The sequence below is a fragment of the Macaca mulatta genome, chromosome 3 (assembly GCF_049350105.2).
Source record: "Macaca mulatta isolate MMU2019108-1 chromosome 3, T2T-MMU8v2.0, whole genome shotgun sequence".
In the NCBI taxonomy this organism is placed as follows: Eukaryota; Metazoa; Chordata; class Mammalia; order Primates; family Cercopithecidae; genus Macaca; species Macaca mulatta.
The window spans coordinates 171,448,627-171,473,073 of record NC_133408.1 but is presented as its reverse complement, the minus strand read 5'-3'; the positions used below and the strand labels follow the sequence as shown (position 1 = coordinate 171,473,073).

At 42.1% G+C, this 24,447-nt stretch overlaps 1 protein-coding gene and 1 long non-coding RNA gene across 2 annotated transcripts in view; one reads left to right on the top strand and one right to left on the bottom strand.

Annotated features, from left to right (window-relative positions):
• The window catches only part of LOC144339945 (uncharacterized), a 246,687-nt gene that overhangs the window by 136,101 nt on the left and 86,139 nt on the right, over positions 1-24,447 (bottom strand). The window lies entirely within an intron of this gene.
• LOC114677133 (NADH dehydrogenase [ubiquinone] 1 beta subcomplex subunit 9) lies at positions 13,751-14,131 on the top strand. The gene has a single exon (XM_077997885.1). The coding sequence runs from the start codon at positions 13,751-13,753 to the stop codon at positions 14,129-14,131; it is 381 nt and encodes a 126-aa protein (XP_077854011.1).

Sequence of the window (24,447 nt, the reverse complement as noted above, 5' to 3'; positions counted from 1 at the left end):
GCCCTTGAAAAGTTGTGAATGAAGATGCTGAAGCCTCGGCAATAGACATTCTAGCTCAGGAAAGTCCAGCTGTCTGGCTTCTTTCCCCTAGAGATCAAACTGAAGAACTGTAGAAATTCAAGGTGGAGACTAACCAGGGAATCAGACACCTCCTGCCCAGAGAGGCTGGCAGAGACGAGTGCATCTCAAACTCATCTCCAGGGATCTCTCCAATTCACTCAGAAGCTGGAGTCTCTGCTACTTCTTGGAGGTCAGGGGTCTGCAGACTGATGTGTCTTCATGCCAGGAATTCTTCCTCCCCATTTTACTGAACAGAGGAATGGCAGGGCTGCTCTTCTCAAAAGAGAAGAACAAAACCATGGCCCCTCCTGCCAAGCAGCGGTTTCCTCCCAGCTGTTCATGTAGATTTGCTGAGAGCTACATTCTCCCATATCAGCAAGCCCTTAATCAAGAGCCCACCCTGAAAAGAGATATGCCAAAGAATTGGAAGTCACAGACCTACCCATGAGAAAGGACTCCAGACCAATCACTGGGCAACAGTGAAACCAAACACCATCTTGGTTCTGATGGAGGAAGGAATGAAACACAGAGACTCTTACACTCAGCCATCATTGGCTATTAGGAGAACCAGACCCTGACTCCTCGAGCCTTCTCTAGGCTGAACTAAAGAGCTGTTTTCCATCTCCCAGACACAGTTACTGAATCTGACATATTTCAATATTCTGGCCTGGCTGAATGCCTACTAGGGACTGAATGTTTGTGCCCCTGCAAAGTTCATATGTGGAAACCCTACCCATCCCCTTGACGTGATGCTATTAGGAGCAGGAGCCTTTGGGAGGTGATTAGGATTAGAAGAGGTCATGAGTTTGGTGCCCTTGGAGTCACAAGAGAGCCTCAGCTCCCCACTCTCTCCTGGGGAGGATACAATAAAAGAAGCTGGCAATCTGCCCAGAAGAGGGCCCTCACCAGAACCCTGCCCTGCTGGCACCCTGATCTCAGACTTCCAGCCTCCAGAACTATGAAAAATGTTACAAATGTCTGTTCTTCCTAAGTGACCCAGTTCGTGATGTTCTGTTGCAGCAGCCCGAATGGACTAATACGGTGCTCCTCGACTGCTGAGGGGCTGCGTTCTCCCTTTGTGGCCTACATGGCCGAGCTGCACATATAAAAAGCTCCTGAATGCCACTATTTTCATCAGAAGGGCAGGTGGTGCACTAATCACGTGGAGGTGCCAACATGGGTGCCTCTGTCAGCGCCACCATCCCATACCCATCAACTTCACCACACCCTCAGCCCCCGTCGAGCTGGGGCGACAGAATGCTGAGATGGGAGAGGTCTTCCTCATACAACAGCCAAACAACATCACCCCAACCCAGGCAAGTCCCAAAGGGAGTTTCCTGTCTGCCCCCATGAAGGGAAATGAGGGCCCTGCTTGTCCTGGACCACGGAGAACTGGAATGTGGAGAGGCAGAGAGAGCTGGATATTTCTGCACGGCAAGAGCAGGAGTTTTTCACTCTGAAGCCACCTGTGGTCCCCGGTCTCAGAGCCTCTCCAGGCCTGTTCCTTCTGCTCATTAGGTAAATGTGCCAACACAAGGAAAGAAATCAAGATCTATTTAGCTTTTCCCACTGGCCCTGTCAATCGTTCCGAGGAAGACAGCTCCTGCCACACAGCTCAGGAAATGGGCCCCAGAGGGCCAAGAAACAGTTCCATCCCGTAAATGTATTTACACAGCACAGTGCTTGTTCTTCACGTTTCACCGGCAGCCCACCTCTCCCGAGTGCCCGGGGAAGTTTTATCACCTGGGAGGGCATGCGCCGCTGCTCCACCAAGACCCTCCTTGATCATCAGAACAGACAGATTGTGCAGAGACGCGGCCTCCCTTGGCGAGGTGAGGAAAGGCAGCTCCGGGGCTGACAGAAGGTGGCAGCTCCAGGGTTGACAGAAGGTTCTCCAGCCAACAGGAGAGGGCTGGGCCCGTGGCACCCACAGAACATTTCTGAACACCCACTGTGCTCCCTGGCTGGGGCTGCCTCCTCTGGCAGCTCTTCTCAAGATCAAGGGAGAGATGTGGGTTCTGGTTACAGCATCTTTGAAAAGGCTACCACTTGGAAATTTCGGGAACAGGCAGAAGTATGGGGGATCAAGATCAAGATCGGACAGGCAAGACTGTATTAAAAAGGCTAGGCATTCCAGAGTTTTCAGAGCTGCAAGGGGAGTTCAAACACTATCCAGTCCTCTTGAACATTGTACAGAGGAGAAAACTGAGCTTCAGAGAAAATAAGAGTCTATTCCATAGTAGTTAATAAGACTGAGGGCTTTGGAGCCAGTTTGAACTTGGTTGTAACCCCAGCTCTACAACTTGCTTGCTCTATAACCTGGAATTTGATCTCCATAAGTCTCCATTTTCTCATTTGTAAAATGTATATGAGAAAACTTCCCTCGTATGTTTTGTAAGGTTCACATGAGATAAGGAAGTAAATAAAGCACTTAGCGTAGGAATTGAACAATTTGTGGTAAACGTTATCATTATAATTACGTAATTTGGCCAAAGTCATCCAGAGAATTCTTATCCGAGGCAGAACTCAAATTCAGTTCTTTCAACTCCTAGAGCAGTGTTCACTTTCCAGTGATCAAAAAGACCTTCAAAGTGAAGTCACTTTCTTTATCATTTAGGAATTTCATTCATCTACTAATACCAGTGGCTTAGAGAAATTAGGGTTGTATTCTCTTGTCAATCTAAATAACAAAGAGAAGTTCTCTAAAAGAAAAGGTGTTTATTTGGGAATAAGCATTGTAATGGAAATACATATGCCATAGTAAACTATGTGTATATTCAGGGAAGACAAAGGGTTTTAAAGGAGAAAATGAGGAGAATTGCATAACTGTTTTGAAATAATTATCCCTGGATACAAAGACCAATGACAAGGATGATGCCAGTCCGAGGTTAAACAGGCAGTTGCTGGGTAGATGTCCTTGCAGAAGGATTTTTTGTGTAAAGTTGCAATGCCCTTTGCACAAGGTTGTGGTTTTTACAGTCTTCTGTGATAGCTTTTGTTACCAGGCGTATAAGCATGAGAAACCTCTCTACATAGCCTCTCTGGCTCTATTTGTTAGATTTTTCTTGATATTAATGACTCCATTTTCATCTTAGCACCTTTCACCCCCCACATAAAGTAAAACCAAAGGTAAGTAGTAGAGGATTGGTAAGGAAGCACCGTGAATCCAGACTTCTCTATTTTTCTACCAACCTGAGCTCTTTGTTTTTATCCTCAAGGTCGCAAGATAGTTGCTGTGGCTCCAGCCATCGGGAGGAAATGGAGTGGAAAGGGGCGATGGGGCATTCCTTTGAGTATAGTTATAGTTAGCCCCCTTTAAAAAGATTTCCTGGAAGCCCCATTCTGTGGCGTTTGCTTCTAACTGGAAGCCCTGGATGCAAGGAAAGTTGGACAATGCCTGATAAAGCCAGGGAATTATTTACAAAGAAGGGGAGAATGAATACTGTAACAGCAATGAACAATCTTAGCCTTTCAGCCACACTCTCTGAGATAATGGGGTGTCACCCTTCACATCTGCCTCCCACCCAGGACCTCTGGAGGAGTCTCTGAGTGTTTCCCATTTAAGCTTGTGGCTGCCCAGTGTCCCAGCCTGGTCCAGGATCAGTGTCTTACTGCCCCACAGCACCTGGCCCATGCTTTGGCCCATGCCACTCACTGACAAGGACTTTGTGCAAAAGCAAAAGTGCAAAGGAGGGACTGCTGGAGGAGAGCCCTACCTTGCCCACAGCTTCCCTTGGTGCCTATAAGTTTAGAGGATGAGTTCTTTTTTCTTCCCTTTAATTAGAGCCAATCTGAATAACACAGAGCAAACACCTTTGTGAGTCATTTTGTAAGGAAAATTTTGCCTCTTCTGCCCCAAACCCTCCAAAGGTACTCTGTTTCTCTCACAGTAAGAGCCAGAGTTCTTGTGCTGACCTGCCAGGCCATAGAAAATCTCCCCTAGGCACCTCTTTAGCTTCTCCCCTTTACTCTGCTCCTGACACCACAGCCTCCTTGCTGTTTCTCAAACACACCAGGACACTCCACGCTCCCAGGGCCTTAGCACTTGCTATTCTCTTGCCTGGAATGCTCTGTCCCTTGGCATCTGAATGGTTCCTCGTTCACCTCCTGTAAGGCTTTGTTTAAAGGTCATCTTCTTTTTTTTTTTTTTTTTTTTTTTTTTTTGAGATGGAGTCTTGCTCTGTTTCCCAGGCTTCGTGTGATCTCAGCTCACTACAACCTCCACCTCCCAGGTTCAAGCGATTCTCCCACCTCAGCCTCCCAAGTAGCTGGGATTACAAGCATCTGCCATCATGCCCAGCTAATTTTTGTATTTTTGTAGAGACGAGGTTGTACCATGTTGGCCAGGCTGGTCTTGAACTCCTGACCTCAGGTGATCCACATGCCTTGGCCTCCCAAAGTGCTGGGATTACAGGTGAGAGCCACTGCACCTGGCCAAATGTCACCTTCTCAATGAGGTTGCACTGACCACTCTTTAAAACCATAATTCCCTAGGCACTCCCAAACTCTCCTCTCACTTCCCATAGCACTCATCACCTCCTAACTTTCCATGCACTTCATTTATTTATGTTTGTCATATTGCTGTGTAATGTGTTTCTTATGCCTATTTATTTCTATATTATGAGGGAAGAAAGTTCTGTCTGTTTGGTTTACAGCTGTACCCTCAGCATGTAAATAAGAGCCTGACGCACGAAGCAAATTCTTAAGTATCTATTGAATAAGTGCACACATAAGCGTAGCTCAGTTTTGGGACAAATTAGAATCTCCAGTCAAAGAAGGCAATTGACAAAAAAGGAATAGATAAGTATCTGAAGTAACCAGCAATAAAAAAAAGAGCATCCATATAAAGTCAGATCAAGAAAATGGCCATCTTAGAGAAGACACAGAAAATTAATGATCTGGATTTATGGTACTGCTTTCTCACCCAGATGAGTAAACACATTAGCTATCCACTCTCTAGGTAATTGTTGTCACACCCATTCAGAGGAAGGGGATGCTAAGACCCAGGAATGGCCAGTCCAGTATCTCCTATGGTCCTACTAAATGACCCAGCATCTTAGATCCTGGCTCAAGAGACCATAGCCTAAAAGAAAGTGGGCTCTGTCCCAAACTGGCTGCCACCAGGACAATTGTTCATTTTCTTTCACCTTCAACTTTCTGTTGACTGTGTCCCTGCTCCTAAGCTGCTCATTTACTCTATGGCTTCCACAGGCATCCCTTTACCTATGTATGGGCACTTTTCAAAATAAGACTACCTTGTGACTGAAAGCAGTCAAAAGGACTTAATCAGAAAATGGACAGCCATGCCCCCTCCCATTCATATGCCTCAATACTCACATTTGAGGGGTGCCCAGGTGATGAGATAATTAAATCTCTGTCCCTAAGTCAGCTAGAAATTGGTTTTTTCTTCTCTTGCTGAAAAGTTAGAAAGTGATTTTGAAAATGCAATGCAGAGAAAGTAGTCTTTCTTTTCCTCTCTCCTCTAACCATGGAAATATCCACTACCAGAGCTTGATTAATGTTAAATATGACCTTTCGCAAAGTTTCTTGGCAGTTAATTTATGATACTTCCAGATTCTAATGTATCAGGCAGTGGCTGTTTATGCATTTGATGAAGTAGTCTTTGTCCAGAGTTGATATGTTTTACCAGAACTTCTGTAGCTCGCTTTTCCTTTCTCTCTCTTGCTGTTTCAATCTCTCTTTCAGTCTAACTTTGTGCTTGGGTATTTAATCAATTTGACTGGGAAGAAAACATGAATATATTTATGAATTCTCAGTCCCTAAGTTGTCATGCACGCTGTATTAGCTTATTACTGTATCTCCAAGATAATTCTTTCCTCTCATCTCCCTACACCTGTGCTTTTGAGTTCAGGGAGATCTCAGCTCAACCAAAATTACTTTTAATGTTTGGTTTGCTACAAGAGCTGCTTTGAGGGTTTCTGTCTTGAACAGGTGTATCTTCTCTTTGCATCCTTATTGCTTTTGCCTTTATTCTTCACTGTCTCTGAAAAAAAGAAATCTAGTGAACTAGATGTGAGCTCCAAGAGGTTATTTCAGCCCAAGAATGTAACTAAGCTTAATGAGTGGAGGAGAAGCCAACAAATGGGTGCCTGGGATGCAAGGAACTCAGGATGCTTCACCTTAGAAAGTACATGATGATAGTCAATTACTACATGAAAGTTTCAGGATATCAGAGATTTTAGCCTGTCTTTTCCAGAACCTAGAATGGTGCTTGGTACAGAGTAGTTGTACAATTTTTGTGGAAAGAAAGAAGGAAAGTGAGATATCAAGCAAGGGAAGGAAGACCACAGTCTCTAATACAATGACCTTTAAATCTTTTACTAGAGTTTGGTAAATAGCCCATGAGGCCGTTTTTGGATTTTTATAATAAAAGCTCAGGGAACTACCAGAATCTTCTTACCTTTCTTTTCTTTGCCACTACCTGAGAAACTGTTATAGGTGTTATAGGTGCTGAGAACACCTTTCCCTGAGTCCTGGAGCTCCCTCTATGCTGTCAAACCAGGTGTCTGCACTTGGACCAGCATCTTTAAATCTTTGAATGCATCACGAATGGCTTTACCTACAACAGTGAGGACAGGAAGAGGCCAGCAACCAGAGTAGAGCGAAAGCTCCACTAAGTGGCATCAAAGGCCCAGGTGAAGCAGGAGAACATAGATTGATGAGAACTATGTGGTTACTCCAAAACTATTCTGCAACCTAGAGAAAGAGCAGGGGAAAGGGACAATTAAGTTTGCCCAAGGTTAGGAATCAGCCAAGTAGATGCAACATGAGCTCAAGAGGAAAAAGGAATGGGTGGAACCAGAAAAAAATGTGGGATTCAGGCTGTAAACAGAGGTGGAAGAAACCAAGGGCTGCATGGGCTCTGTTAGCATTTGGTCTACAAGTTTTATTTTACATTTGCAAATATATAAATCATTGATGAGATGTTTTCTTTTCTAGCCATTTGGGCATAAATTACACACATCCCAATTTTCTTTGTCCTCCCAAGGAGAAAACTGAATGGAGCCAGGCAGAGCTGCTATTCGCGTCACACACCTTCCGAGGCTACTCACACAGTGTGACATCCCAGGACTCTAGAGCAGTAAGCCTCACTTGTGAGACAAAGAGACAGATGTCACTTCTACAGTGTGATTTGAAGGGCAACAGGAAACCTGTGTAGCCTCCCTACCCCATGCCTTCTGTCAACCTTCCATTGTGCCTGAAATTTCCCTATTACTCACTGCTTAGATTTACTGTACAGAAATGCTAATAAAGCACAAATGTTACCTGGAGGTGTCACGCAGCTGAAGCAGTCCAAAAAACTTGAAAGTCGGACCAAGCTAGGGTCAGATCCCAGCTCTCACTCTATAGCAGTGGGATACCTGGCAAATTACTTAGCATCACAAAGACTCTCTATCCTTATTTATAAAAATCTGAACTCTACCTACATTATAGGGTCATGATAAGGCTAATTTGACTAACATGTATAGAGCAACCACCACAGAAACTGATACCTACTGGGGGCCCAAGAGATGTTCCTTCTTTTTATCTTTATCTATGAAAACTGGCATGGTGGGAAAAGCACGGGACAAGAGTCAAGGACCATGGGTTCCAGTCAATGCTGTTCCACTAAGGAGCTGTGTGACCTTCTTAAAGTCACTTTATTTCTCTGGGCTTGAGTTTCCCAGGGACCTGAACTGGATTTATTCATTCAAAAAATGTTATTGAGCTCCCAATATGTGTCCAGGAGCTGTTAATCTGCTTGCATGATGAATAAATGAATGAATGTGTGTGAAATCGTGGTAAGCAATAGACAGATAATTAAAATGTAGTCTTATGATGGAGAGGTCCTGGGTAGCTACTTCAGATGGAGCACCCAGGGAAGACCTGTGGGAGGGGGTGAATTTTATACTGAGGTCTCCAATGACAAGAAGGAGATAGCCATCAAAAGATCAAGGGGAGATGCTGTCCTGGCAGAGGAAACAGCAAATGCAGAGGCTCCCTGAAAAGAAGCAAGCTTGGATGACTTCCAAAGTCCTTTCTAGGACCAATAGCCCTTATCTTGTGTTTTCTGTGGTCAGGATCTGAATTTGGATATGACACTAGGATAAGTCAAATGGCAGTCCTTTTATGGGCTGATCACTGCCAGTAAGAGGTAGATAGTGATACAGTTAGACTAGTTATGCTAGGGGCCAGCTGAGCAAGGGAAAATCATAATCCAGACTGGAAAGAGAAAAGTACAGCTAAAAAAGCAAAGACATCATTGGGCTATAAAGAATATTTAGAGACTGGGGCCAATTTCCTTTCAAAGCACCAAGCAGGCCCTTATCATAAGACAGTGACAGAGAAACAATGACAGAAGTTTGCTGCTTGGACAATTGGACACTTTTTTGAAGCCCCTTTACAGCAGCTGAAGAAGGGCAGAACTAAGTCAGGAAGAACATTCCTAGAAGAACTTAGAAATAAGGGTCTGAGCTAGGAATATTTTGGTCTCAGATGACAGAATAGATATTCATTCATTTACCTCACTCATTCACTCATTCAACAAATATTTATTGAGGACCCACTCTTCTAGGCCCTGCTCTTACAGCTGGAGCCATGGTATTGAAGAAAGCAGATAAAAATCCCTAGAAAAAGGCTGGGTGCGGTGGCTCATGCCTGTAATCCCAGCACTTTGGGAGGCCAAGATGGGCGGATCACCTGAGGTTGGGAGTTCGAGACCAGCCTAACCCACACGGAGAAATTCCATCTCTACTTAAAAAAATACAAAATCAGTCGGGCTTGGTGGTGCATGCTTATAATCCCAGCTACTTGGGAAGGCTGAGGCAGGAGAATCACTTGAACCTGGGAGGTGGAGGTTGCAGTAAGCCGAAATCGCACCACTGCCCTCCAGCCTGGGCAACAAGAGCAAAACCTGTCTAAAAGAAAAAAAAAAAAAATCCCTAGAAAAGTCCTTACATTCTAGCAGGGAAGATAGATCTTGAGAGGTCAAGATCTTTAACCTGAACAAGCTTAGACCTTTTATTTGCTCTAAATATTGAGTGCCCAGTCTGTGCCTAGTGGCGGGTTAGTTGCTGGGTACTGTGCTGACCACACCTGGTCATGCAAACACATAATAACATATATTGATAGAAAATTTTACTGCCCTCAAACCACTGATCTTCTTTCATCCTCATGCCACCCTACAAGCTCTCAAAGGCAAAGAGGTTTGCTCAGGCTCACCATGCTGAGCGTCTGGACTGCATCCCAGGTCATCTTGCAGTCTAGAGCTCTTTCAGTTATATCACTTTGTTGCTTACTATAGCAGATGTTTTCATTCTGTTGAACTAACCTATATGCACCTTCCCAGACATTATATTGGAAGCAAGAACTGTGAAGAGGCAGGAGCTGAGAGAATTCACTGTGTTGATGTGTGGCAGCAGCTACTCCCAGGTTCCCAGGGCAGCATCCAGTGTCGGTGGTGTCTGCAAGGCAATCGCAGCATCAGTGTTGGGCTGCAGCAACAATGGTGTCTTCACTCCTTTAGTTTTGTTGCATGATTAGAAACATTGCTTCCAGGTGTATAGCCTACAATCCAGATACTCTAGGCTTCCTGAAGATATTCTGAACTACCAATATTCATTTTAATAAATTCTTTTTTGTATGTGCTTAAATCAACCAGATTTGGTTTATGTTGCCTGAAACTACACACTGTGACTGCTATGCTTACAAAATCCTTTGTCCTCATTTACCAGCAGGATAGGCAAAGTTTTCTACAATTTAAAAAAAAAATCCCTAGTGGTTTAAAACCATATGGCTTCTCTCTTGCTCATAGCCCTTGTGCATCCCAGGTTGACTGGATTTTTCCAAATAAATGTTTAAATATTTTGAACTAAATAAAAATGAAAATACAACTGATCAAAATTTGTGGTATGCAGCAAAAGTGGGGTTTTGAAGAAATTTTCTAACATTGAATGCACACATTAAAAAAGAAAAAATATCTAAAATCAATCATTTAAGCTTCTACCTTAGGAAACTAAGGAGGAAATAGAAATGTAAACCCAAAGAAGCATAATACAAAATAATAAAATTAGAGCAGAAATCAATGGAAGTCGAAACGAGAAATCAATAGAGAAAAATCAAAAAAATCAAAAGCTAGTTTTTTCACAAGATCAGTAAAATTGATAAGCCTCTAGTCAAGTTACAAACTACTAGTATTGGAAATAAAAGAGGAGCTACTTCTACTGATCTCGTGATCATTAAAAGCATAATAAAGGCTAGTTTAAAAACATAAGAGCATAATCAAATGCTAATTATTTTCAAATGATGAGTAAAATTGGTACACCTCTAGTTAAACTGCAAATTACTAATATTAGAAATTAAAGAGGAGCTATTTCTACTGATCCCATGAACATTAAAGGTATAATAAAGGAATATAAACAATTCTACGTCTACAAATTTGATAAAATATATGAAATAGACCAATCCCTTGATGGGTATAAATTACTGATACACAGGAAGAAACAGAATATGAATAACCTATATCTATTGAAGAAACTGACTCAATAATTAATAACCTTCCAAAAACAGAAAATACCAAGTCCAGATGGTTTTACTAGTGAATTCTATCAAACATTTAAGGGAGAAATTATACCAATTCTCTATGATCTCTTTCAGAAAATAGAAGCACACGGAACATTTTCTAACTCTTTCTATGAGGTCAGCATTGTCCTAATACCAAAACAAACCAGAGAAAGACGTTAAAAGAAAGAAAAATTAGAGGCCAATATTTTTCATGAACACTGATGTAAAAATTCTCAACCAAATATTGGCAAATCAAATCCAACAATGTAGAAAAAGAATTATACACCATGACAAATGAGATTTATTCCAGGTATGCAAGGCTGGCTCAACATTCAAAATTACTTCAGGCCGGGCGTGGTAGGTCATGCCTATAATCCCAGCACGTTGGGAGGCTGAGGCAGGCAGATTGCTTGAGGTCAAGAGTTCAAGACCAGCCTGGCCAACATGGTGAAACTTCATCTCTACTAAAATACAAAAATTAGCCAGGTGTGGTGGTGTGTGCCTTTAATCCCAGCTATTTGGGAGGCTAAGGCAGGAGAATCGCTTGAACCTTGGGGGTGGAGGTTGCTGTGAGCCGAGATTGCGCCACTGCACTCCAGCCTGGGCGACCCAGTGAGACTCAGTCTCAAAAAATAAATAAATAAACAAAAATCACTTCATGTAATCCATTACCTCAACAGGCTAAAGAAGAAAAATATACAATCATATCAATAGATGCAGAAAAAACATTTGACAAAGTCAAACACCCATTCATTATTTAAGGAAAAAAAATCAGTGGACTTGGAGTAGAAGGAAACTTCCTTACCTTAATAAAGAAAGTCGCCCGGCTATCCCCGAGGCCACTGAAGGTCAGCACAATCGTGACGTCCCCTGCACCGGTGGCCTACCTGACCCATCAGCAGAAAGTGTTGAGGCTTTAAAAGGGGGCACTGCCAATATCATACTGAATGGGCAAAAACTGGAAGCATTCCCTTTGAAACCTGGTACAAGACAGGGATGCCCTCTCTCACCACTCCTATTCAACATAGTGTTGGAAGTTCTGGCCAGGGCAATCAGGCAAGAGAGAGAAATAAAAGCTATTCAATTAGGAAAAGAGGAAGTCAAATTGTCCCTGTTTGCAGATGACATGATTGTATATTTAGAAAACCCCATCGTCTCAGCCCAAAATCTCCTTAAGCTGATAAGCAACTTCAGCAAAGTCTCAGGATACAAAATCAATGTGCAAAAATCACAAGCATTCTTGTACACCAATAACAGACAAACAGAGAGCCAAATCATGAGTGAACTCCCATTTACAATTGCTTCAAATAGAATAAAATATCTAGGAATCAAACTTATAAGGGATGTGAAGGACCTCTTCAAGGAGGACTAAAAACCACTGCTCAATGAAATAAAAGAGGACACAAACAAATGGAAGAACATTCCATGCTCATGGATAGGAAGAATCAATATCATGAAAATGGCCAAACTGCCCAAGGTAACTTATAGATTCAAGGCCATCCCCATTAAGCTACCAAAGACTTTCTTCACAGAATTCGAAAAAACTACTTTAAAGTTCATATGGAACCAAAAAAGAGCCCACATCGCCAAGACAATGACAAGCCAAAAGAACAAAGCTGGAGGCATCACACTACCTGACTTCAAACTATACTACAAGGCTACAGTAACCAAAACAGCATGGAACTGGCACCAAAACAGAGATATACACCAGTGGAACAGAACAGAGCCCTCAGAAATAATACCACACATCTACAACCACCTGATCTTTGACAAACCTGACAAAACAAGAATTCTGTGTTTAGTAAATGGTGCTGGGAAAACTGGCTAGCCATAAGTAGAAAGCTGAAACTGGATCCCTTCCTTACACCTTATACAAAAATTAATTCAAGATGGATTAGAGACTTAAATGTTAGACCTAAAACCATAAAAACCCTAGAAGAAAACCTAGGTAATACCATTCAGAACATAGGCATGGGCAAGGAATTCATGTCTAAAACACCAAAAGCAATGACAACAAAAGCCAGAACTGACAAATGGTATCTAATTAAACTAAAGAGCTTCTGCACAGCAAAAGAAACTACCATCACAGTGAACAGGCAACCTACAGAATGGGATAAAATTTTTATAATCTACTCATCTGACAAAGGGCTAATATCCAGAACCTACAAAGAACTCAAACAAATTTACAAGAAAAAAAACAAACAACCCCATCAGAAAGTGGGCAAAGGATATGAACAGACACTTCCCAAAAGAAGACATTTATGCAGCCAACAGACACAGGAAAAAAATGCTCATCATCACTGGCTGTCAGAGAAATGCAAGTCAAAACCACAATGAGATACCATTTCACACCAGTTAGAATGGAGATCATTAAAAAGTCAGGAAACAACAGGTGCTGGAGAGGATGTGAAGAAATAGGAACACTTTTACACTGTTGGTGGGACTGTAAACTAGTTCAACCATTGTGGAAGACAGTGTGGAGATTCCTCAAGGATCTAGAACTAGAAATACCATTTGACCCAGCCATCTCATTACTGGGTATATACCCAAAGGATTATAAATCATGCTGCTATAAAGACACATGCACATGTATGTTTATTGTGGCACTGTTCACAATAGCAAAGACTTGGAACAAACCCAAATGTCCATCAATGACAGACTGGATTAAGAAAATGTGGCACATATACACTGTGGAATACTATGCAGCCATAAAAAAGGATGAGTTCATGTCCTTTGTAGGGACATGGATGCAGCTGGAAACCATCATTCTCAGCAAACTATTGCAAGAATAGAAAACCAAACACTGCATGTTCTCACTCATAGGTGGGAATTGAACAATGAGAACACTTGGACACAGGAAGGGGAACATCACACACCAGGGCCTGTTGTAGGGTGGGAGGAGGCAGGAGGGATAGCATTAGGAAATACACCTAATTTAATTGACAAGTTAATGGGTGCAGCACACCAACATGGCACATGTATATATATGTAACAAACCTGCACATTGTGCACATGTACCCTAGAACATACAGTATAATTTTAAAAAATTTAAAAAAAGAAGCGGGCGCTGCACCACCTCGAGTTGTGGTGCATCCAAAGCGACAAATACCAATACTTTGCTTATCTGATGAGAGCCTGGTTTGAAGAACATAAGAATGAAAAGGATATGATGAAGGCCACCCAGCTGCTGAAGAAGGCTGAGGAAGAATTCTGTTATTTTCAGCATCCACAGCCATACACCTTCCCTGACTCTCCTAGGGGTGCCTCCTATGTGACATATGAGTGCTACAAGGTACCAGAATGGTGCTTAGGAGACTGGCATCCTTCTGAGAAGGCAGTGTATCCTGATTACTTTGCCAAGAGAAAACAGTGGAAGAAACTGCAGAGGGAAAGCTGGAAACGAGAGGTTAAGCAGCTAGAGAAGCAAATGCCACCTGCCCAAAAGGAAGGTGATTTGCCCCCACTGTGGTGGCATATTGTGACCAGACCCCGGGAGCAGTCCATGTAGAGAGAGAGAGAGAGACAGACCTCATCTTTCATGCTTGTGCGTGAAATACATTACAGAACATACACTTGCTCTAATAAAAAATCAGTGAAATGGGGGGGGGGGGGAAGAAAGCTTGCCAACCCCTACAGCTAGTATTATATTTAATGATGAAACTAGATTGTTTCCCCTGAAAATCAGAAACAAGGAAAGGAATTCTCCTCTCACCACCCTATTCAGCATCATACTAGAAGTCCTAGCTAAGACGATAAGATAAGAATTAAAAAATTAAACAGATAAGGAAGGAAGAAATAAAACTGTCTTTGTTTGCAAATGTGATGATTGTCCATGTTGAAAATCCCAAAGAACTGACCAAAAAACAAAAAACAAAAACAAAAAAAGTCTTGAAATGAACAAGCAATTATAGCAAGACTGCAGGATACAAGGTTAATACAAAAAAATTTAATTGCTTTCCTATATACCCACAAGGAAAAAAATGGATTATAAAATTAAAAATACATCATCTATGTCAGCACCAAAAAATTGAAATACTTAGGTTCTAATCTAATAAATAAAATCAATACAGAATCTATTTAGGGAAAACAAGTCTGATTTAAAAAATCAAATATCTAAATAAATGGAAATGTATTCCATGTTCACGGATAGGAAGACCCAATATTGTTAAGATGTCAATTATTTCCAACTGATCTATAGATTGAATGTAATCTTGATCAAAATCCTGACAAGTTATTTTGCAAATATCAAAAAAAGATTTAAAGTTTATATGGAAAGGCAAAAGACAAGATAATCAACACGATACTGAAAAAGAAGCACAAAGTCAAAAGGCTGATATTACCTGACTTTAACACTGCTAATAAAGGTACAGTAATCAAGACAACATGATATTGGAGGAAGAATAGACAAATAAATCAGTGGAACATAAAAAAGTCCAAAACAGACCCACGCAAGACAGACCACCTATCTTTGACAAAGGAGCAAAGGAGATTCAATGAGGAAATAGTAGATTTTTAGGCAAAGCATGGTGGCTCACACCTGTAATCCCAGCACTTTGGGAGGCTGAGATAGGAGGGTGGCTTGAGCCCAGGAGTCTGAGACCAGCCTGGGCAATATAGTAAGACTGTGTATCTACAGTTTTTTAATTAGCCAGGCATGGTAGTACACACCTGTAGTCCCAGCTACTCAGGAGCTGATGTGAGAGAATCACTTTAGCCTGGGAGGCAGAGGCTGCAGTGAGCTGACACCACACCACTGCACCCAGCCTGGGCAACAGTCTAAGAATCTGTCTCAAAAAAAAAAAAAAAAAAGATACCATAGATTTTTAAATAAATGGTACTAAAACATCGGACATCCTTAGGAAAAGATTAATCTAGATACAGACCTTCCTTCTACTTTTCACAAAATATTACCTCAAAAAGGATCATAGACCTGAATGTAAAACTATAAAACGTCTAGAAGATAATGTAGAAGAAAATCTAGGTGACTTTGAGTTTGGAGATGAGTTTTCAGATTAAAAAGAAAAAAAGAGCAATACATGAAAGAAAAATATTGGCAACTTAGATTTTATTAAAATTTAAAACTTCTGCTCTGCAAAAGATACTTTTAAGAGAATGAAAAAACGAGCCAAAGACTGGAAGAATATATTCACAAAGCACATGTCTGATAAAGGCCTTGTAGCCAAAAGGGAAAAAAAAAAAAAAACCTTAAAACTCAATAATAAGAAAATAAACAACCCACTTTAAAAGCTGGCAAAAGACTTGAACAGATACCCCACCAAAAAGATACACAGATGACAAACAAGTATATGAATACATGCTCAACATCATATGTCATTAGAGAAGCGCAAGTTAAAACAACAATGAGATACCACTAAATACCTATTCTAATGGCAAAAAAAAAAACCCTAACAATGCCAAATATTGGCAAGAATATTATTCAGTGGCAATGCAAAATGGTGTGGCCACTTTGAAAGATAATCTGGTGGTTTCTTACAAGGCTTAAACATAGTATTGCCATACAATCCAACAATCGCACTCCTAGGTATTTATCCAACTGACTTGAAAACTTATGCCCACATAAAACCTACAAATGAATGTTTATAGCAGCTTTATTCATAATTGCCAAAAACTGGAAGCAACCAAGATGTAACTCAATAGGTAAATGGATAAGCAAACCATATTCTATACAACGAATATTATTCAGTGACAGGAAGAAAGTCCTACCAATCCATGAAAAGACAAGAAAGAAATTTAAATGTGTATTGCTAAGTGAAGCCAGTCTGAAAGGGATACATACTGTATGATTCCAACTATATGACATTCTGGGAAATGAAATACTATATAGACATTAAAAAGGTCAGTGGTTGCCAGGGGTTCTGGGTAGGGGAGGGATTAGCAGGTGAAGCACAGGAGATTTTTAGAGCAGCAATAGGATTCTGTATACTATAATTATGGGTATATGACATGCATTTGTTGGGACTCACAGAATTGTACAATGCAAATAGTGAACCTCTATGTAAACTATGAACTCTAGTTAATAATAATATATCAGTATTGGGTCATTAATTGTGACAAATATACTATACTAATGTATGATGTCAATAATAAGGGATATGTCAGTAGGGGAGATACATGGAAACGCTGAACTATCTGCTCAATTCTTCTGTAAATCTTTTTTTTTAAGACAAAACCACGCTGTTATGCATGTTAGAGTGCAAATGCAGCAGCATGATCATAACTCACTAAAACTCCTGGTCTCAAGCAATCATCCTGCCTCACCCTCCTGAATACCTAGGGCTACAGGCACATGCCACCACACCCAGCTAATTTTCTTTCCATATTGGGTAGAGATGGGTCTTGCTATTTTGCCCAGACTGGTCTTAATCTCCTGGCCTCAAGGGATCCTCCCACCTCAGCCTCCCAAAGCACTGGAATTATAGGCATGAGCCAGTGTGTCTGGCCCTTCTGTTAATCTAAAACTGTGCTAAAAAATAAAGTTCATTAATTTAAAAAAAAAAAACTTGATGGTTTAAAATAACAATGGTTTCTTTCTTGATCGCACTTCATGTTCATGCTGGAATTGGCTGCTTTTTCCTTATTCAGGAAACTGGTACAGACTTATTCAGGGGCAGCCTGGTTGATGAAAATCTCATCTTGAATATCACCAGTCTTCATGAAAGAGTGGAGAAATCATTCAGTGGTTCTTAAATATGATGTACCAGAGGAGGCACATGGCTTCTGCTCACATTTCATTATGAGTAAATCATCCAGCCACACCTAGCTTTAAGAGTGATGGGAATGTAATTTTATCATGTGCCCAGAAAAAGAAAAATCCAAATTCTAGTCACTAGTCCTAATGACTACCACCCCTTTTTTCCTAGTTCCTTCTCCTGGTCCAGCGTTATCACCAGGACACTTGTGCACAGGACACTTTTGTGCCAGCACACAGAAAAACATTCTGGCTGCTCAGAGGCAGAGGCTCTCCAAGCCCACTGATCCCTGCTAGGGTCATTGATACATCTCAAGCAAGCTCCACCCGCTTAATTGCTTCTTCACTTTGAAATCCCTCCTGAAAAACCTAGTGCTTTTATGAAGTTCTTCCTTGGCTTCATACCCTCAGTATCAATTTACAAGAGGGAAAAAGTCCAAAGAGAAACAGAAGAAACATTGGGAAAAGTATGCTTCAAAAATCCTTTGTAGGTTAGAAGATCAAGGACCTCCATACCAGCTTTCACTCCATTGAGTGTTGCTCAGCAAGGAGCTTGACCTGTCTCTTCACCTACCACCACAAAGGCCAATGGCAGGCTACAAAGGACACATCCATTGTAAAGAATTATAAAGTCTTGTTCTGTTCACAGTGGCCAAGAATACCTTGAGCATTCTAAAGCTGAGATGAGTGGAAGAAAAAGTGTTACTAGGACTACTTGATTTGCATGTGACAAATTTAACTCAAACCAGCTTAAGCACAAAGAGAATGATCTGGTCTGTGTAACCAAGAATTCCTGTCCAGATTCAGGAATTAATTTGAACAATATCATTAGATCTCAATCTCTCTCTCTCTCTCTCTCTCTTTTGCTTTTCTGAGTTGATTTTATTCTCAGGCAATTTTCTCCCACATGCTAAAAAATTGGCTTAGGGAGCAAAATGGTTTGGCTGTGTCCCCACCCAAATCTCATCTTCAATTGTAGCTCCCATAATCTCCATGGGTCGTGGGAGGGACCCGGTGGGAGGTAATTGAATCATGCCGGCAGGTTTTTCCCATGCTGAATAAAGGGCAGTTCCCCTGCACATGCTCTCTTGCCTGCTGCCATGTAAAACGTGTTTCTGTTCTTCCTTCACCTTCCACCATGATTGGGAGGCCTTCCCAGCCATGTGAAACTGCGAGTCCACTAAACCTCTTTTTCTTTATAAATTATCCAGTCTCAGGTATTTCTTGAGAGCAGTATGAAAATGGACTAATACAGGTAGTTAAATCTATCCCAAACTTTCAGAAAGTTAGCTCTTTCAGGAAGAGAGAGGCAGAGACAGAAGCACAGAGAGAGAAAGAAAACCTCTGCCACTGGTCCCAGCAAAGTCCTGGAAGAATGCTGAGGATTCTAGTTGATCAATCGCAGGTCACATAGGCCTCCTTGAACCAATTGCATGATCACTGTAACTCTGTCCCATAGGATCAATATAGAATAGACTTCTTGTTGGAAAAAAGATGTTTATGTTTCCAGAGAAAAAGAGGAGAGGAGAGCTACAACTACCAGAGCCAACCACAGTAAGGGGACAGAATCAAGCAAGCACACAAGCATGTGCAAGCACGTACATACCCACATTCAGGTAGCCCTTCCATCATCAGACTGCCCATCTTAGAAACAGGTTATGGTTCCAGGATTGTCTAAGGCTGAAGACGATAGAACCGCTCCTCCAGAGCTATAGCCCTGCTGCCGTCCTCCACAAAGATGGAACTTGCCTGTGCATGCTCTTCCAGGTCTCCCTGGTTGAACACCTCCCTTAGTAATTTGCATACCCACCTCATGCCCATTATTTATCTTGAGGAAAATAATGGTTTCTGTTTTTCTTTGCACTCCGTCACATGATCCAGGGATAGTCATTCAGCCAGTATTGAATGAATGTCTGTATCTCTGGATGCATAAATGGACAGAACAAAGAGCTTCTAAGAAAGTAGAATATACAGTCCCTGACTCTGGGATCTTTTCACTTTGTCAAGGACAATCAGAATACCTCTTAACATAACAGAACAGATTTAAATAAAAGCCACAAGAATAAATTAACTACATAAGATTTGAATCAGATAGTGATCAGAGGATGCCAAGTAAAAGTGTAAACAAAGTCAGGCTCCCACAGTTGTCAAGTGCACTTAGAGACAGCTTTTGCTTCTTATTATTTGTGCTCAAATCTTATTCATCTCAGTAATGTGATTCTCAAATGGGAGGGACACATGGTGAATGCCGAGAGCAGCTTGGATTGGAAGGGCCCATGGTGCTTTGATTAGTACAGAGGAACAAACCCTAGGGCTCTGATTCCTGCCCAGGCCTAGAAAAGTCTACCCCTCTTTCCTGACCACCAGTATCCCACTAATCCCAACTGTCCTCCATCTGGGAGTAGGTAATTTCTCCATTTGCAAAGAGTAAGAGTCCTTCCCATCCTTCCTCCTCTGACATATGCAGACTACACATTAGCATGGTAATGTCTCATGCCATTAGTGAGTAACGTGCTGAATAATTAGGCTATGAAAATCTAACAGCAGGGATTTTTGTTTTATTAGCAATTTTCCATCCTATTGTGTTAATTTCATCTCATGTCAGCCGGCTTTCTAAGTAAACAATGATCACAGGCAGACATCAGTTCCCAGCACATTGTGCTGCTGTGGGTGACTTCACAGACCAGAAAATGGCTTAAGTTGTCTTTTGTCTTGCAGTCTCTGCCTTCTGTTGATGTCACAAGATCTCTAGTCCCTGGTTTCTTATGACCCTAGAATATTCATTTCCTCTTTGTGTGTGTCTTTCTCTGCTTGTCTGTTCTCAATCTATCTCAATGTCCTTCTTGCTCATCTTTGTTTTTCTTCTCCCTCTTTTATGCCTTCTCCTCTCCAATACTTCTGTGTGCCTAACTGCAATGACATTGCACTTTTCAATACCACTTTCTTTTCAAATAATTTTCACATCCATCTTGCATCTTCTGCCCCCACTTCGTTTTTCCATACACCTTCTTTAATGTCTCTCACTTTCCTCCCCAATTCATCTGCTTTTCCTTCCACTTGACTATCTTCTCACCATTCCTTCCTTCACCTCCTGTACTCTCCATTTGGCCTAGCTCCTGGAGTGCTATCTTTCAGCCTCTCACCACCCTCCATCCCTCACCCCTCCATACACACACACACACACACACACACACACACACACATACACAACTCATTTTCTCCTTCCTGCTCACCAAGATTCCTGGCTGACAGATGATTAATATTGGGCCCAGGCATGCTGGAAAGTTTAATGCTTGTTCTGTGATATCCCCACAGTCATCAAACATCGGCAAGTTTCTCCCAGAGCTGAGAAAAAGTTCTGTTACTTAATACGTTGCTGTTGTCCAAGTTACAAAAGCACCTTCCAAGTCCCTAAGAAAGATCATGGAGAAAGGTATTGGCAGCATTTACCTGGGTCACCACATGGACAGAGCTGATGAAGAAGGGTCATCCTTAATCAAAAGCTCCTCTTTCATTCTGTTCCTTTCTGTCTGACTCCAGGAGAGTAGGAACCTGGATTCCCCCAAGGCAGGATCATGTTTACTGACTCTACCCAAATATCCAGGCCAAAGAACTAGAACAATGAGGTAATATCTCCTTCAAAAAAAGATATAGCTAAATACCAATAACTCAAGCACTCAAACTATGCATCCACAGAAGACCAATAACCCAACAGGCTGCTGTCTGGGGCAGCAGTTTGGGACACGCCAAAGCAATGTATAATTTTTATAATTAACCCACAAAATGTAACATAGTTGCCCTTCCTGCTAAGGGGCATAAATATTGTCCCTTTGATTTCATTCACCCTTGCCTCCTCATCATTCAGCCACATTTCACCATCCCTCCTCTATAATGCTCAACATGTACATGGCTATTTGATGTCTCAAAAAATCAACCGGCTTAATAAATGAGATTTTAGCCCTACAAAGATTGTCATGACTCAGATGAAAAAGAGAGCCAGAAGAGGATACAAGAAGCTTTTGAAAAGCACCAAGGCCCAAAAGGATCTGAGATATTTGCAAATCTGTCCCGTACCCACAACTGTGCAGCAGTGAGAATTACAAAAGAAATGGAAAATAATTTCCGTGATCTCAAGAAAACGTTGATTAGACAAGAAAATAGGATTAACTCTTAGATTCTGTGAAATAAGCTACACATATAACACAGGCATTTTAAAAGAGATAGCTAATGTAGCTCCATGAAATCAAAAGTGATTTAAGACAGATTTTGAACATTCCTGCGTAGAGAAATAAAACAATCAAAGCACAAATGTGGAAATGTGAATGGCCTGGAATCACAGAAAAGGCAGCTTTGCTGCTATGAGCAATGGAAACTACTCCACTGATAGGCACTTCCAGCTGCTGTCCCAGCACAGCGACCTCACCAGCATCACGCCAGGACTGAACCACTGAAACCATTATGTTTAGTGCACAGTGAACCAATTTTAGAATAAGAAATGGGCAAGCCAATCTCACTTCTGCCACACCTTCTTCCTCTCAGCTCTCATCGCCTGTCCATATCAATATCCCGCATCAGACATACAGACAACCCCCTATACCGACTGCTGCACTAGCGAGAATCACCTCGCCCAGACGCGTTCACCCTGCATTCAGCACATCAGCATTCAGCACCACGGCCAGCGCCTGAGGCGCAGAAGGGAGCGAAACCCAGAAGGGGCAGCAGAAAACATAATCATTCTCTCAGTAGTCAGCCACAGGGCTCCTATTTCTTTCTCTTGTTTCTGAAGCTTCTTCCCTCTGGGTCCAGGCAGGGCTACTGCATCTGGGTATCCATAAAAATTGACTGTGTTGTACTAACATATTCTGTGATTAACTGGTAGGAGAAGAAAAGGGAAAGCACCCCTCCCCTCCTCTACATATGTGCATAGATCCCTCCCTCTCTAAGAAGCTGGCTGCCTTTGACAAATACTGGAAACTCCTTCCCACCTCCTGCCTTTTAATGACTAAGAGAGCAAGACCTGTAGTCAAGTTGTCTTCTCTAAACTCGACCACATGGTAGCTGTGTAACCTTAGGCAAGTCACCTGCAAAATGAAGATAAAAATAGTACCTATCTCATTGGCTTTGCTGTTATTATTGTTCATGATCAGTGCTATCATCTGGCGACACTGGTCACCTTGCTGTTGCTTGAACATACTCCTGCCTCAAAGTCTTTGCATTCACTATTTCCTATGCTTAGAACCTTTCTCCAAAATAGCCATGTGGCTTGCTCCCTCACTTTCTTCCAACTATCAGTGAGACTTTCCCTGGTTATACCCTATAGTACCTCTCTCTCCACCACTCCCTACATCCCATTCCTGCTTTATTTTCCTTCCTAAAATGTATTACTTTCTGATGTACTAAATATTATGTTTATGTTTTCTCTATCCCCTTTTAGAACGTAAGCTCCATGAAGGCATGAATTACATTATGTTCACTTGTATCCCTCATGCCATTAAACAGTACCTGGCATGTAACAGGTGTTCAAAAACACTGGGTGAATGCAGTGTTATTATTATTATCAAAATGATTATTCAAGGATGATTTTCTCTATTTTATACAGGAGCAAACTGAAACATTTAAAAAATGTGGCCCACCTATAAAGTGCAAGCAGAAAATAATGAATTGAGAGCCAACCTTTCAATCTATTCCACCAGAGCAGCCCATAAACTAATGAAGTATTCAAGACGCAGTTTGAGAGAAGTTCCCCATACCTTGAAGAGAGTCCTTGGGTAACCATTTTCAATCTCCTCCACCCCTCCCCAGAGCCCAGCCCAGGACCCTGTGGAGACTGCTGAAGGTTGGCAAAGCTCTAAGTCTTCCCTGATCCAATGTACATCCCAGAAGGATCCAACTCCCATAGGTCTACCTGGCTTCAGGCCTTTGACATGGGGACTTGGTGAAAGCTAGGCAGCACTCAGCACTGAGAAGGCCATGCCACCAGTGTTCTGATACATCAGGGTTCATCTCAGCTTCTTCTCCTCCCAACAGAGTCTCATGCTGAGACTCATGCTCTTCCATCAGCCAGGAGGAGCAAGGTGAAGGGCACAGGGCAGGGATCATTCTGAATCTCTTGCAAAAAGAGTTTGCTTCCAAAGTGGCCAAAGTCCCCAGTGGAATTTGCTGATGAAGACTTTGCCTTAGAGTCAGGATTGAGGGAGGAGATGAGCCCGATCCCAGGATGAGGTCACATAAAAACCTCCTGCACCACGACTGTGCTAATGAAGAAGGGCCCCACTGGGGGACAGGAAATTCCAGATTTGTGCTGGTAAAGCCCACCTGAACAGCTATTTTTTTCCCAACACTGAGGCTTGCGGATGAAATAAGAACACCAGAGACAAGACAGGTAAAGGAATAAATGAGAGATAGGAAACTCTGGTTCTGCTACAAGAAGGCCATTGAAACCAAGCTCAATTCCATAAAAGTGAGTCCTGTGAGAAACAGGAAGACAGAGTCACAAACCAGGTCGCTATGTGTTAATGAAGAAGTCAAAGGAGAACTTCTACAACTCAAAAGTCACAGGCTCCACATCACACAAAAGAATGGCACACTGCAATTTGTACAGCACCAACCAGAGAGCTTGTTAAAAATGCAGAATCCCTGAGCTCCACCCCATACCTGCTGAATCAGGATCTCTGGGGCTGGGCCCAGGAATAGGCATTTTAACATGCTGCCCAAACAAGTTTTGTACACGCTGAGTTTTGTTTGTTGTTACTGTTGTTGTTGTTGTTGTTGTTGTTGTTGTTGTTGTTGTTGTTTGAGACAGTTTCACTCTGTCACCCAGGCTAGAGTGCAGTGGCACAATCTCGGCTCACCGCAACCTCTGCCCCCCAGGTTCAAGCCATTCTCCTGCCTCAGCCTCCCGAGTAGCTGGGATTACAGGAACACACCACCACACCTGGCTAATTTTTTATATTTTTGGTAGAGATGGGGTTTCACCATGTTGGCCAGGCTGATCTCGAACTCCTGACCTCAAGTGATCCACTCGCCTCAGCCTCCCAAAGTGCTGGGATTACAGGAATGAGCCACCACGCCCAGCCCATGCTGAGTTTTGGAAGCATAAATGCATTGCCCTGTTG

Excerpts from the sequence above, each read along its gene's own strand:
- LOC114677133 (XM_077997885.1), top strand. The coding sequence starts at position 13,751 with ATGAGAGCCTGGTTTGAAGAACATAAGAATGAAAAGGATATGATGAAG.